This window comes from Gymnoscopelus braueri, assembly GCF_963280865.1.
Source record: "Gymnoscopelus braueri genome assembly, chromosome: 7".
NCBI lineage: Eukaryota > Metazoa > Chordata > Actinopteri > Myctophiformes > Myctophidae > Gymnoscopelus > Gymnoscopelus braueri.
Window position 1 is genome coordinate 46,862,538 of NC_137608.1, and position 12,500 is coordinate 46,875,037.

The 12,500-nt window shown below is 43.3% G+C and overlaps 1 protein-coding gene across 1 annotated transcript in view; it reads right to left on the reverse strand.

The window, feature by feature from the left end:
- The window catches only part of LOC308089073 (transmembrane protein 132C-like), a gene marked incomplete at its 3' end in the record, with an annotated part of 204,933 nt that overhangs the window by 55,444 nt on the left and 136,989 nt on the right, over positions 1 to 12,500 (reverse strand). The window contains 1 exon segment of the mRNA XM_080433646.1: positions 5,651 to 5,846. Within this exon segment, the coding sequence (XP_080289772.1) occupies positions 5,651 to 5,846 (196 nt within the window).

Genomic DNA, 12,500 nt, shown 5'->3' on the forward strand with positions numbered 1-12,500 from the left:
TCCTGTGTTGTGTTGTCATACTGTACAGTATGTCATTTTTTGTTTTGTTTTGTGCAGTATAATTATATTTAACCAACTACAGCTGTGGTGGGTTGATTGGTGTAATCTTAGTATGATTACACCAAAAAGTCATATTCAATTTGTTTTCTTCCAAATCAGCCCATAATGGTTTTAATAAAGTACTTTTAAAATAAAAACTCTCTCTCTCTCTCTCTTTCTCTCCTTCCAACTCTGTTCTCTAAAAGACGGGGCCCATTTTCAGCATTTTTCAGAGGTAAATTACCTCTAATAATGCCTTGTTTCTGAAGAGGGGTATTTTTCTCTCTTTATCTCTCGCTCTTTCTCTCTGCCCCCATTGTTCCCCCGTAATAAGACCTGCCCCTCACGCAAGTCGGCAGAGCCGCGTCCCACCGTTGAAAAGCAAAACCAAACAAGAGCCGTTTGTGGTAGCACTGTATATGATTGGTCGATGCTTTTAGACACAGTTTTTCAGAGTTTTGGGACAGGCTCATTATGTTTTTCCTGCTCCCTTCTGAGGCCCGTGATTGGCCCGCGGGGCTTTCATCTTCACGACCTGTGACGGTGACCCCTCTCAGCCAAATCACCAAGCAGAGGCTGTTTTTTGGAGATCCTTTAGGTGCTTTTAGAGAGAGTAGTCTATTTGTGGTCTTTCACAATAGAATTATCAGTGATCATTTAAAAGAGAGTGTACAAATTGGTTCAATTTGTAGCACTCTCTGTGTTAAATTGCGTGTGTTATTATTTTGTTCTTGGGTAAGAAAACCCCTCTTAGTGTAATGGCGTCATCCGGAAGAAACAAACCTGCGCTCGTTATCTTAACTCATTCCCTGCCTAGGACGTAAAAAACTAATTTTTTTCCAATTACCAAACCTGCCTAGGACGTAAAAAACGTAATTTTGAAAAATATTTGTTTAAAACAAGATCTCACGGTTCCTTCATCTCTCGCCACGACACATTTCATTGTAGCACAACCCGGATACGGAAATACGTCATATCGAAGATTTTCGTTTCCGTCCGCTTCCTGTTTAGGTCCCGCCTTCAAACGGTATTTTCTCGGTTTTGCATTTCTCCGCCGTGGAATGCTGTTTAGCGACGCTGTTTTGAAACTGCTACTACTACAAAATGGAATGTCGTCGATTGAAAATGTCTTCTCTGGGCCACTCACACAACTACCCTGTGTGTCTACAAACAGTTGAACACGCGATCATAAGGGATTTAGCAAGGTCTGTCTGTGGCGAGGTGGAAAAAGTAAGTGAGTTTTCCGTTTACATAGCGAAACATGGGTTTTTTGCACTGGGCTGGAGGAGAGAGACTCCGCCCCGATCGGAATGTTTGTTGTCTGAGCGGCCGTGCACGACTTGCCTGTGTGTTTAGAAACGATTGCAATTGCGATCATAATGAGAAAAAAAAAAATTGAATTTTTTAAAGTTATAAAAAACACTAAATCGCTGGCAGTGGGCAAATACAGCCAGAAATAAGTCTGGCTTATTAATGTCAATCTGAAGGAGTAGTACATTACTGTACTACTTCAAAAGCAGCAGCCGAACCCCAACCCACCCCCCCCAGTAAAGGTCTTTCACACACCTGGAGTGTGACGAATAAGCAAATTCACCTGCGAATGTTTCAAACTATTCATATAGTTGATGCCTCCTGGCTTCTAGTGGTGCAACAAGTACCACATTTTTTTACTTAGGTAAAAGTATCAATACTGCAATATAGAAATACTCAAGTAAAAGTCCAGAACTCTAAATGTACTTGAGTAAAAGTACCAAAGCATTGGCATCAAAATGTAAAAGTACTCATTATGCAGCATGTTCCATTTCAACTTTCAAATGTATAAAAATCTTTTGAAAATAGCAGATCTACAAGCTGACAATGCGTCGCGATGTGACGCATTGTGAGCTTGTAGATCGGCTATTTTCAAATGGCCGAAATGTATATAGGGCTGAAGTGGTTAATGTTTTGTAATAAATAACCAAAATCTACAAAGTAACTAGCAACTAAAGTTTCAAATAATTGAAGTGGAGTAAAAGTACAATATTTGCCTCTGAGATGTAGTGGAGTAGAAGTAAAAGTACTGGAAATTGGACATACTCAAGTAAAGTACAAATACTTGTACTTCAGTAGATGTACTTAGTTATTTTCCACCACAGCCTCCTTCATACAAATCGACCTCATTTCAAAAAGAAAACGCCCCAAAAAAACCTTACTCATCACGACACAAACAACATTTGTATTTCGTAGGACAGAATTAATTGCACAAAAAAAATAAAAAACGACGACAACAATCTGCTTCTAAAAAAGAGAGACTCCTGAAGTCTGCTTCCTGCCCAGCGGGGGGGAGATGGTGTGTGTCAGAAAGCCTGGCACCAAATTGAGTTTCCTGGGCCGGGGCTTTGCTGCGTGTAGGAAGGCTATCAGACCAGATTAGCTGCAGCACACTAGTAATGGAGGTGGGTAAGTCTTGAAAAGCACAGGCCCAACCTGCTCTTAGCTGGAGGTACTTATGGGATGACTTCAGCGGGCCATCGCCGGTGTGCGTGCGTGTGTGCGTGTGTGTGTGTGTGTGTGTGTGTGTGTGTGGGCCCGCACATGCTCCTGTATTTTGAGGTGAGCGCATGTTGTCGCCTGCGTGCGTGTGTGCTTGTTTGCGTGCAGGGTCAAAAGGCTTCTGGAGGCTCAGATATACATTCCAAAAATCCGACATCATCCTCCAAAATGCCATCCTTTACTGTAATAAATATGGAATTTGAAGGACCAAAATAGGTGGATATAGGTCTATACTATGTATACGTACAGTGTGTGTGTGTATCGCTGTAATAACATTACTTGATGTTGCTCACTTCGCTGCGATTAGGCTTAAAGGGGAACTTTTTAGACAGCATATCATCGTTACTCGTGTGGAGCAGGCTATGTGAAAAATATGTTTTTTAATTTGTGTGTCCCATATCAACGTGGTGTGCAGTGCTGACTGGCAATTCAGAGGTAGATGAGTAGTGTTATCTAGTGCATGTACATTACGATGTCAGAAGTTGATTTATTTCTGAACCTCCTGAGCCTCTGTTGTTCTGTTATGGTTTTCTAAGCAGGTACAGTACAATAAAAAGTACTTTCTATCTGTGATCAAACAAATGCTGCTGCTGATATTATGTGTAGAATGATCTACGACTGTAGATAAAACATGTAATTGTTTAGAGGTCCATTCGTCAGAATCAACAACACCACCAGTAATGTGTAGAATTGATCCCTGCACAATGTTGCTGTGCCTATTTTTATTTTGATATTATTTTGAAACCACTTATACCCTACAGTATATACTTTCTTGCCCGAGGTCCACCAGGGGTCTGTACCAGGCCCTTTACTTTTTCCCCTCTATACCAAATATCTTTGCTCAAAATGACCCAACTCTAAGCTCACAACGTGCCGCAACACGATGCGTTGTGAATGTTCACCCTGATAGGGTTCGTTTGGTTAAAAGGCATCTTGTGGAAACCAATCCAACAGCCGGTGCTCAAACAGAGGGTTCTCAACGCTTGCAATTTAAAATGTAGGTATTTATCAGATGCTCTTAACCAGAGCGACAATAAGCAAGGTAAACGTATACATCAAATACAGAGAGACATTGTAGTCCCTCAGTAAAATAGGATCACAGGTAAACTAAGAACCTAGCATCAGTCTTAACAATAAAACTATCAAAATACAAATCTGTAATATTGAACTATAGGATACCAAGTAAACAATGAACCTATAGCAGGGGTGTTCAACGTTTTTCAGGCTAAGGACCCCCTAGCTGAGAGAGAGATGAAGCAGGGACCCCCTCTATATTGTATAAAATTGTGTTTCAGATTTTTTTCAGATTTTCTTTCTTTTTTTTTACTTGGTCTCTTTTTTCCCTCTACACCTATAATACTTTGGCAAAAATAGCCGATCTACAAGCTCACAACGCCTCGCAGCGCGAGGCGTTGTGAGCTTGTAGATCTGCTATTTTTGGCTAAAGTTCTCCTCAGAAAAGGGATGCTAGGGTTCAAGTGGTTAATGTAAGAAAAGACAAATCGTATCACACAAATATTTTGCGGCCCCCCTGTAGTAACTCTGAGGACCCCCTCGGGGTGCCAGACCCCCCGTTGAAGACCCCTGACCTATAGCATCTGTCTAATTAATTAACATGCTATCCAGATTAAATGTTACGTTGTGGAGAAGAAAACAAACAAGCCTATAAGTAACAAAAGCACGAGAACAAATGGCCACGGTAAAGCTTGCTGTCACATCATTTATTAGTCTGTGTTCTTAATATTGTGTTTGAATGGAGACTATCGTCTCTGCCGGGTGGAAACCTGATATATCCAAAACCGTTACTTTTCATGATTCAAATTCAAAAGCATCAAAAGTAGCCGATCTACAAGCTGGAAACGCGTCGCTTCGCGCCGCGTTTCGAGCTTGTAGATCGGCTACTTTTGATGCTTTAGTGCGAAGCTGTGGTGTGATCAAGTGGGGCGTTAATTTATGAAAGAAATACATTTGAATGTGGAGATAAGAGGTTTCTGCCTGGACAGCGACACTATGTGATGTGATGTATGCAGGAGGGCTGTGATATAAGCAGGTGTTGTGAGACGTACAGATTGTCATCGGGTTTGTGTCTCCGCAGACGTGACTGTCACTCTAATACCTGCCAGCGTGATGCCGCACACAGGGGGCGCCATGGTGCACATGTCTGTGTGTGTGTGGGGGGGGGGGGGGGGTTCTGCTGGCTCATGTGCGTGTCTATGCATGTGATTGTGTATGTGTGTGCATGCATGCTTCCGCACATTTGTGTGTGTGTGTGTGTGTGTGTGTGTGTGTGTGTGTGTGTGTGTGTGTGTGTGTGTGTGTGTGTGTGTGTGTGTGTGTGTGTGTGTGTGTGTGTGTGTGTGTGTGTGTGTGTGTGAGAAACAGAGAGAGAGACAGACAGACAGACAGACAGACAGTCCGAGAGAGAGAGAGAGAGAGAGAGAGAGAGAGAGAGAGAGAGAGAGAGAGAGAGAGAGAGAGAGGCTTTGTAGTCACAGCAGGGGAGCAAACAGGCTGACCTTTTAGATTTGATCGTCCCCGGGTGGGTGTCAGAGAGAAGAGAGCAAGGATGGAGAGAGAGACAGAGATGATACGGGCGAGAGAGAGAGAGTAGAGAGAGAGAGAGAGAGAGAGAGAGAGACCGAGCCAGGATGGATGAGGAGAGGAGAGGAGAGGAGAGGAGAGGAGAGGAGAGGAGAGGAGAGGAGAGGAGAGGAGAGGAGAGGAGAGGAGAGGAGAGGAGAGGAGAGGAGAGGAGAGGAGAGGAGAATATACTGACAGGATAAGCTGTTCTCATGCGTCTAACTTGGGTTTTGTGCACAGCAAAAGCCTAAGTATTATTGTGTCTAAAGGTCAACGTTTTGTCATTTCTCTGTGTGTGTGTGTGTGTGTGTGTGTGTGTGTGTGTGTGTGTGTGTGTGTGTGTGTGTGCGTGCGTGCGTGCGTGCGTGCGTGCGTGCGTGCGTGCGTGCGTGCGTGCGTGCGTGCGTGCGTGCGTGCGTGCGTGCGTGCGTGCGTGCGTGCGTGCGTGCGTGCGTGCGTGCGTGCGTGCGTGCGTGTGTGCGTTCTTCCATGCCTTTACCTCAGCCAGTGGTACGATGCCCTGGATGTCCGTGCTGCTTATATAGAGGTAGGAGACCTTCTCGGAGCGAGGGGCCGTGGCCTGTGGGACCCCCGGGTACTCTATGCCCCAGTGGAGGACCTGGGTGGGCACCAGGTTAATGACGTTATCCACCTCAAACTCCAGCTGCATGACCTCGTATGACGGACCCTCCAACCTGGAGAGAGACGAGGAGGATATGAGAGAGAGGAGAGGGAGAAGGAGAAAGAAAGAGAAAGAGAAGAAGAAGGAGAAAGAAAGAGAAAGAGAAGAAGAAGAGGAGGAGAATGGAAAAATAGTTGTTTGTTAGCGAGTGCTTTTATAACGGCAAGACAAATGGTGAGAGTGGTTTTATTCTCCATGATAATAGATCATGCAATTATGGGATTTTTTTTCCACTTTGCAGCTCAGAGAGACACACTCACTCACACACACACACACACACACACACACACACACACACACACACACACACACACACACACACACACACACACACACACACACACACACACACACACACACACACACACACACACACACACACACACACACACACACAGAGAAGGAGGAATTATGGAGATAAAAGTACAAAAATATATGTTTTATATTCATTGAAGGATTAAGACAATGTAAACAATAGGAACAAATATATATATATCAATCAAAAGCTTTCATGTTAAACAAAACAAAGAACTGTGTGAATTAAAAAGCTCATGATCATAAAGACGGCCAGCTCTGTGGTTGGCCTCCGTATGGAAGGGCTGCAGTCAGTCGCAGAGACGAGGATTAGGGACAAACTAAACTCCATCCTAGTTAACCCCTTCCATCCACTCTATGGCGAGCTGCAGGATAGGGTGAGCACCTTCAGCCAGAGGCTCACTCTCCCCCCGAACATGCATACTGAGCGATACAGACTCTCATTCATGCCAACTGCCATCAGACTGTACAATGCTTAAAGAACTCTCTTCCTGTGTTGGCCCTGGTCTAGTGTGTCTATGTCCATCTGTGTTTGTTGTGTTTCTGTCTGTCTGTTGATACTTATTTATTTATTGTTGCACTGTGCTGCTGTAACGCCACAATTTCCCTTTGGGATTAATAAAGTATATGTCATCTCATATCATCTCATCTCAAAGCCACAGTACAAAGTGTCCTGAAAACAGAAAACACTAGAGCTGTTTTTTAGGCCAAGGACCCCCTAGCTGAGAGAGAGATAAAGCAGGGACCCCCGGTACATATTGTATAACATTGTTTTGCAGATTACACTGTTTCATAGATTTCATAGATAGCTTCATAGAGTTGTTTGACAGCACTATCATCAGTGTTTAGTCCATGAGCCAGACAGGATTTCATTATCGAAAGAGTGGGCAAAACCATACCTATATTAAATTGTTCATAGGGTCAATACGAGTAAATAAATATATGATAACCTCACCACAGGAGCAGCTTTTTCATGGTTATCACACATTTTGTTATTTTCCCCATACGTACATGACAGGTGAAAAAATGACAACATTTAAAAAAGAGTTATCATAATGAAACTTCCTGAGTTGATTACTTACATGAAGACAATGATTTATCGTATTACAAGTTTTCTGAAATTGTATATTTAAATATGCAAATGAGGCATTAGGAAAATATGCCTGAATTTGCATAACTTTCCAGAATCAACTTTGGAACATTGGACAAAGCCAGGGTCAACATTCTTATTTTATTTTGTTAAGATGTTGGAGTCAAAGGTTTTTAACAAGGGAATATTCAATATCTGGCTCAATTTTGGGGCTCTGGCTAAATGCCTAATTTGCATATCTTAATATACAATTTCAGAAAACTTGTAATACGATAAATCATTGTCTTCTTGTAAGTAATCAACTGGGGAAGTTTCATTATGATAACTCATTTTTAAATTTTGTCATTTTTTCACCTGTCATGTACGTATGGGGAAAATAACAAAATGTGTGATAACTATGAAAAAGCTGCTCCTGTGGAAAGGTTATCATATATTTATTTACTCGTATTGACCCTATGAACAATTTAATATAGTTATATGGTTTTGCCCACTCTTTCGATAATCATTGCTCAATTTTGGGGCTCTGGCTCATGGACTAGTTGGATTCATGTTAACGTGTATTTTCAGACATTTAAACACTTAGACCGTCAATAATTGGTGAACGTGAACTTGACTTTTCCCTCTGTGCTCTTTTTTCCCTGTACATCAAACCACTTTGCCGAAAATAGCCGATCTACAAGCTCACAACGCCTCGCAGCGCGAGGCGTTGTGAGCGTGTAGATCTGCTATTCTTGGCTGAAGTTCTCCTCAGAACGGGGATGCTAGGGTTCAAGTGGTTAATGTAAAAAAATAAAATAAAAAAAAAACGATTTAAATCCTATCACACAAAGATTTGGCGGCCCCCCCCCCTGCATTATCTCTGAGAACCCCCCTGTTGAAGAACCCTGCACTAGAGGAATGATCAGCGGGTCACTCAAAGAGATAGGGCTCATCCTCCGGGGAGTATGAATGCACTCAGCAAGATTCTTATCAATACAACCATTATGTTCTGAGATATCTTGTGTGTGTGTGTGATGGCCGTGACCACACCGCCACACATTGAGATAAGATTCCACAAACGCACTCACCCATGCCGCCATCATTTTGTTTAGTTATTTTCATTTGCAGTCATTTAAAAACCATAAAAACACAACCAGTTTGTTTTGTTTGCATTGTTTTTGCACGTTGCGTTGTTTTTTGCACGTTGCGTTGTTTTTTGCTCACTTGGTTTACATTGTTTGATAATTATTGTTAAAGTTGGTTAAGTTGTATTAATACATTTGTCTTTGTTTAAGTCAGAGCCTTGTATTAGAGAGTTCCACCAATGAGGGGGCAGAAACAGCGCCGGTCACGTGGTTCATGTAAAACTGGAAATAGTTACAAACGCTCACAGACTTCAGTGCATTCCGTAAACTTCCGGTTTAGGGCTTTGTCACTATTCACCAATAGACGGCTATGTAGAAGAACTGGCCCGATGAAGTGAACGGAGGTGACGCAACTCTCCTTGAATGGCTCTGGTTAGAGTTACCTGCCTGCTTCCTGGAATAGCAAAAGATGAGGCTGAGGGTGGGGCCAAGCCATGGACCATACCAAGAGACTTGATTGAAAGGGGGGGGGGGATTTGTTTGGTTTATTTTTAGTTAGTTATGTGTGCTGTCCTCAGGTCTGTTAGATGAGTTCATTTCCTGTTTTGTTAAACTATATTTTCAGTAGAGTTATGTTCCTTTGACTTCTGTTAAGGGCCCTATAACTTGTTTGTTATGACATTTTGTTCATCATTTATCACTTTTTTTGGCGGGGAAATTAAACAAACTGTGTTGCCTTATGGTCCCTCACAGTGTGCAAGAGGACATTTTAGTGCCAGAGGGCAGGCCGAAGATCGTGAGGTTGCACAGTAAAAGATGGACGGAAGGACGGCAATTATTTTAAAAAAAGAGCAAATGACGTACCAGCTGTCAAGCTATAATCTCTCAAGACAGATTTTCAATTTGCAATGAAAAGCTGTCAGCAGGATCACGGGCCAGTTGAATAGGAGCTTTGCTAGGGGGCAGGCCCCTGAGCAGGGAGCAGGCAAATTAGTCTGATTTCCTGTTATTCAGGCATTGAAACGAGTTTGCCCCAGAGGTTAAAACATAAATAAATAGATATCCAAATGGATTCCCAGATTGCTTGTCACCCAACTGTTTTGGAGGAACGTGCGTGTTATGCTTAATTTATGCTACTTCGTTCGCCGGGGTCACAAGTTCACGGCGTGTAGATTTGCAACATGCTTGCGTTCTTGGTTCATTCTGAAGCTTTCTTGTGCCCTTGAGCCACACGCTGTGCAGAGTACAGATGCAGTGCATGCAGGGCAGAGGGGAGTATAATAGATTGCATCTTTACTGAGCTCCCACTTAAGTGATGGGAGATGATGATACTCATCATCATCATCACTTTTTAGACATATAACAAATTGTGATTGCAAGGCCTAAACTCACCCTGCCATGTACTTTAAGCGTGTGAGAGTGTGTAGGAGTGGAACACAGAGAGAGAGAAAGAAAGAAAGTGTGTGCGTGAGTGTGAGTGTGTGTGTGTGTGTGTGTGTGTGTGTGTGTGTGTGTGTGTGTGTGTGTGTGTGTGTGTGTGTGTGTGTGTGTGTGTGCGTGCACGTGTGTGCGTGCGTATTAGAAAGATAATGATCAGAAATTTTTAATTGTGTGTGTGTGTGTGTGTGTGTGTGTGTGTGTGTGTGTGTGTGTGTGTGTGTGTGCATGCACATGCATGTCGTTGTTTATGTACACATACCGTATGTTTGTGTACACTCTGTCTGTGTGCATGTGTGCGAGTCATAGTTGCCTGGGGTAGTAGTGCTCACATGAGTCTGTATGTGTGTGTGTGTGTGTGTGTGTGTGTGTGTGCGCGTGCATGTGCTCACGTATGTATGCATGCGTGCGCTGGCTTGCATCCCTGGGGTATTTGTATTCATACATGTAATATGTGGGACATCACTGCATATCAGCAGCGTGGAGAAGGATTTGGCTGGCAGCATATATTTCTAATGCTCACTGCCTCACTGATAACAAGCCGCGTTCCTGACATCAATAATAAACACACGTTGACCCAGATAAGACGACCGCTCAGCACTAAACTGAAAACCTGCAACCTGCCACAGCATCACACCGTGCACTTGTCCAATCCCCAGTCTTCATTTCAGTCAGAGAACTTTCAAATGAAACCAAATGGAGGGGCTTAACGTTTTGTGGTTTGTTCGTCCACAATCTTCGTTTAGTTTTTCATGCTTACACCGGAATGTCCTCACAGGGAACAGTCAATCAATCAATCAATCAATCAATCAATCAATCAATCAATCAATCAATCAATCAATCTATGGTATCTACTACAAATATCCATCGCTTTGTAAATGCACAAATTGTTAAAATTGTCCAACAACTGTTTTATGATAATTTCAAGATGATTCATTCAGTCATTGTAACAAAAACAAAAACCAGGATGAATACAAATTACACAGCAAAATATTCAGTGTTAATTGATCCATTTTGCAACTCTGAGAGGGTACATGCATGCATACCCTCTCAACGCTTAGCATTTTAATATTAACTTCACCCAGTCACTAAAGATGTCCCACTTTTATTTTTTTTGTATCTAGATCAACTGGACATTTTTGTCCGCTCAAGGACAAAAAGAGGGAAAATTGGCCGTGGCCTTTAGCGAACTTACGACCTTTCGGTTGCCCCGCCGATGCAATTACACGCCCCTCTAAATCTCTCTGTTGACCCCAGCTCGCTCCGTGACACCGTTAAGACGAGCCACCTGCTATGTAGCACAGCATCTATATACCTCCAGACCCCGGCACTCACTCAGTTCATGATGAAATCCTGCACAATGAGATAAAGTTTTTGAAGCGCTGCTGCTAGGCGCCAGCCATTTGTACGCAGGGAACACAAACAGCAAAACCGCAAAACCATCTACAGGATGAATAGAAGAGAAGGAAAAAAAAGGTGAAAATAAATTTTCCCCTGAGTTGCGATAGCAGTAAAATATATCCGCTCAGAGTTCACAGTAAGTGCAACGTACAGGTCCCCTGGGTGCTATTTACGAGATAAACCTTTGGCGCGCGCGCGCACAAACGTGCACACAAACGCACACGCACACACTGAGTGTGTGTCTTTAGTCTCTAAAGCATAAACAAACAGTGTCGGCCTAATATGACTGGCTCAATCCATTTTTTGCCAGCTTTCTCCTTTTCTCAATAAACACACACACACACACACGCACGCACGCACGCACACACACACACACACACACACACACACACACACACACACACACACACACACACACACACACACACACACACACACACACACACACACACACACACACACACACACACACACACACACACACACAGCACAGCAAAATATATCACTGAACCTCACCAATTGGCTTTGACATGACCTTTAACCCTTTGTGTGCGAGCGTGCGCACGTGCACGCTTGTCAGAGATGTGTTACCCGGAGAGAAAGAGCAACGTCTGATGGATGTCAGCTACCCTTGACCTCCCCTCTATCCCTCCATTACTCTCATTCCTCCATCCATCCATCCATCCATCTGTCTGTCTGTCAGTGACAATATCTAACTCTCAGAGGTCAATCAACACTGAGATCCTGAGAAATAGACATATCAAACTCAAGGTCTTTTAAATACAAAAAAAGTTTGAGACTCAGTGAAGTCTACAGCAGCGCTTCTCAAAGTGGGGTCCGGGGACCCCCTGGGGTCCTTGAGGGGGTTCCAGGGGGTCCCCAGCAAAAAGTTGGTAACATAGCATCGCAATCATTTTCACCACTTTATCCATGTATACGTTGGCTATTCAAAAATAGCAGATGTACAAGCTCACAGCGCGTCACTTGTACATCTGCTATTTTTGAAACATTTTGAAAAATGTCGAAAATGTTTGAACTTTTTTTTTTTTACCATAAATCTTCTCCTCTGGGGGTCCCTGGCACAAAACATTTTCAGATGGGGGTCTGCGGCCAAATACATATACATTTGGAGGTCGGAAAAAGTTTGAGAACTACTGCTCAGTCATTCAACAGCACAAGACCGTGTCCTCACGGCCGGCAGCTCCCGCGCACGTGCGCGCGCGTGTGTGTGTGTGTGTGTGTGTGTGTGTGTGTGTGTGTGAGTGAGTCAGGACGCTTGATAGAAAGAGAGCGTGTGAGCCCTGAGCCGACCCGTCCCCGGGTGGATCATTGTTGTAAATTGTCAGAAACGATCAATAGC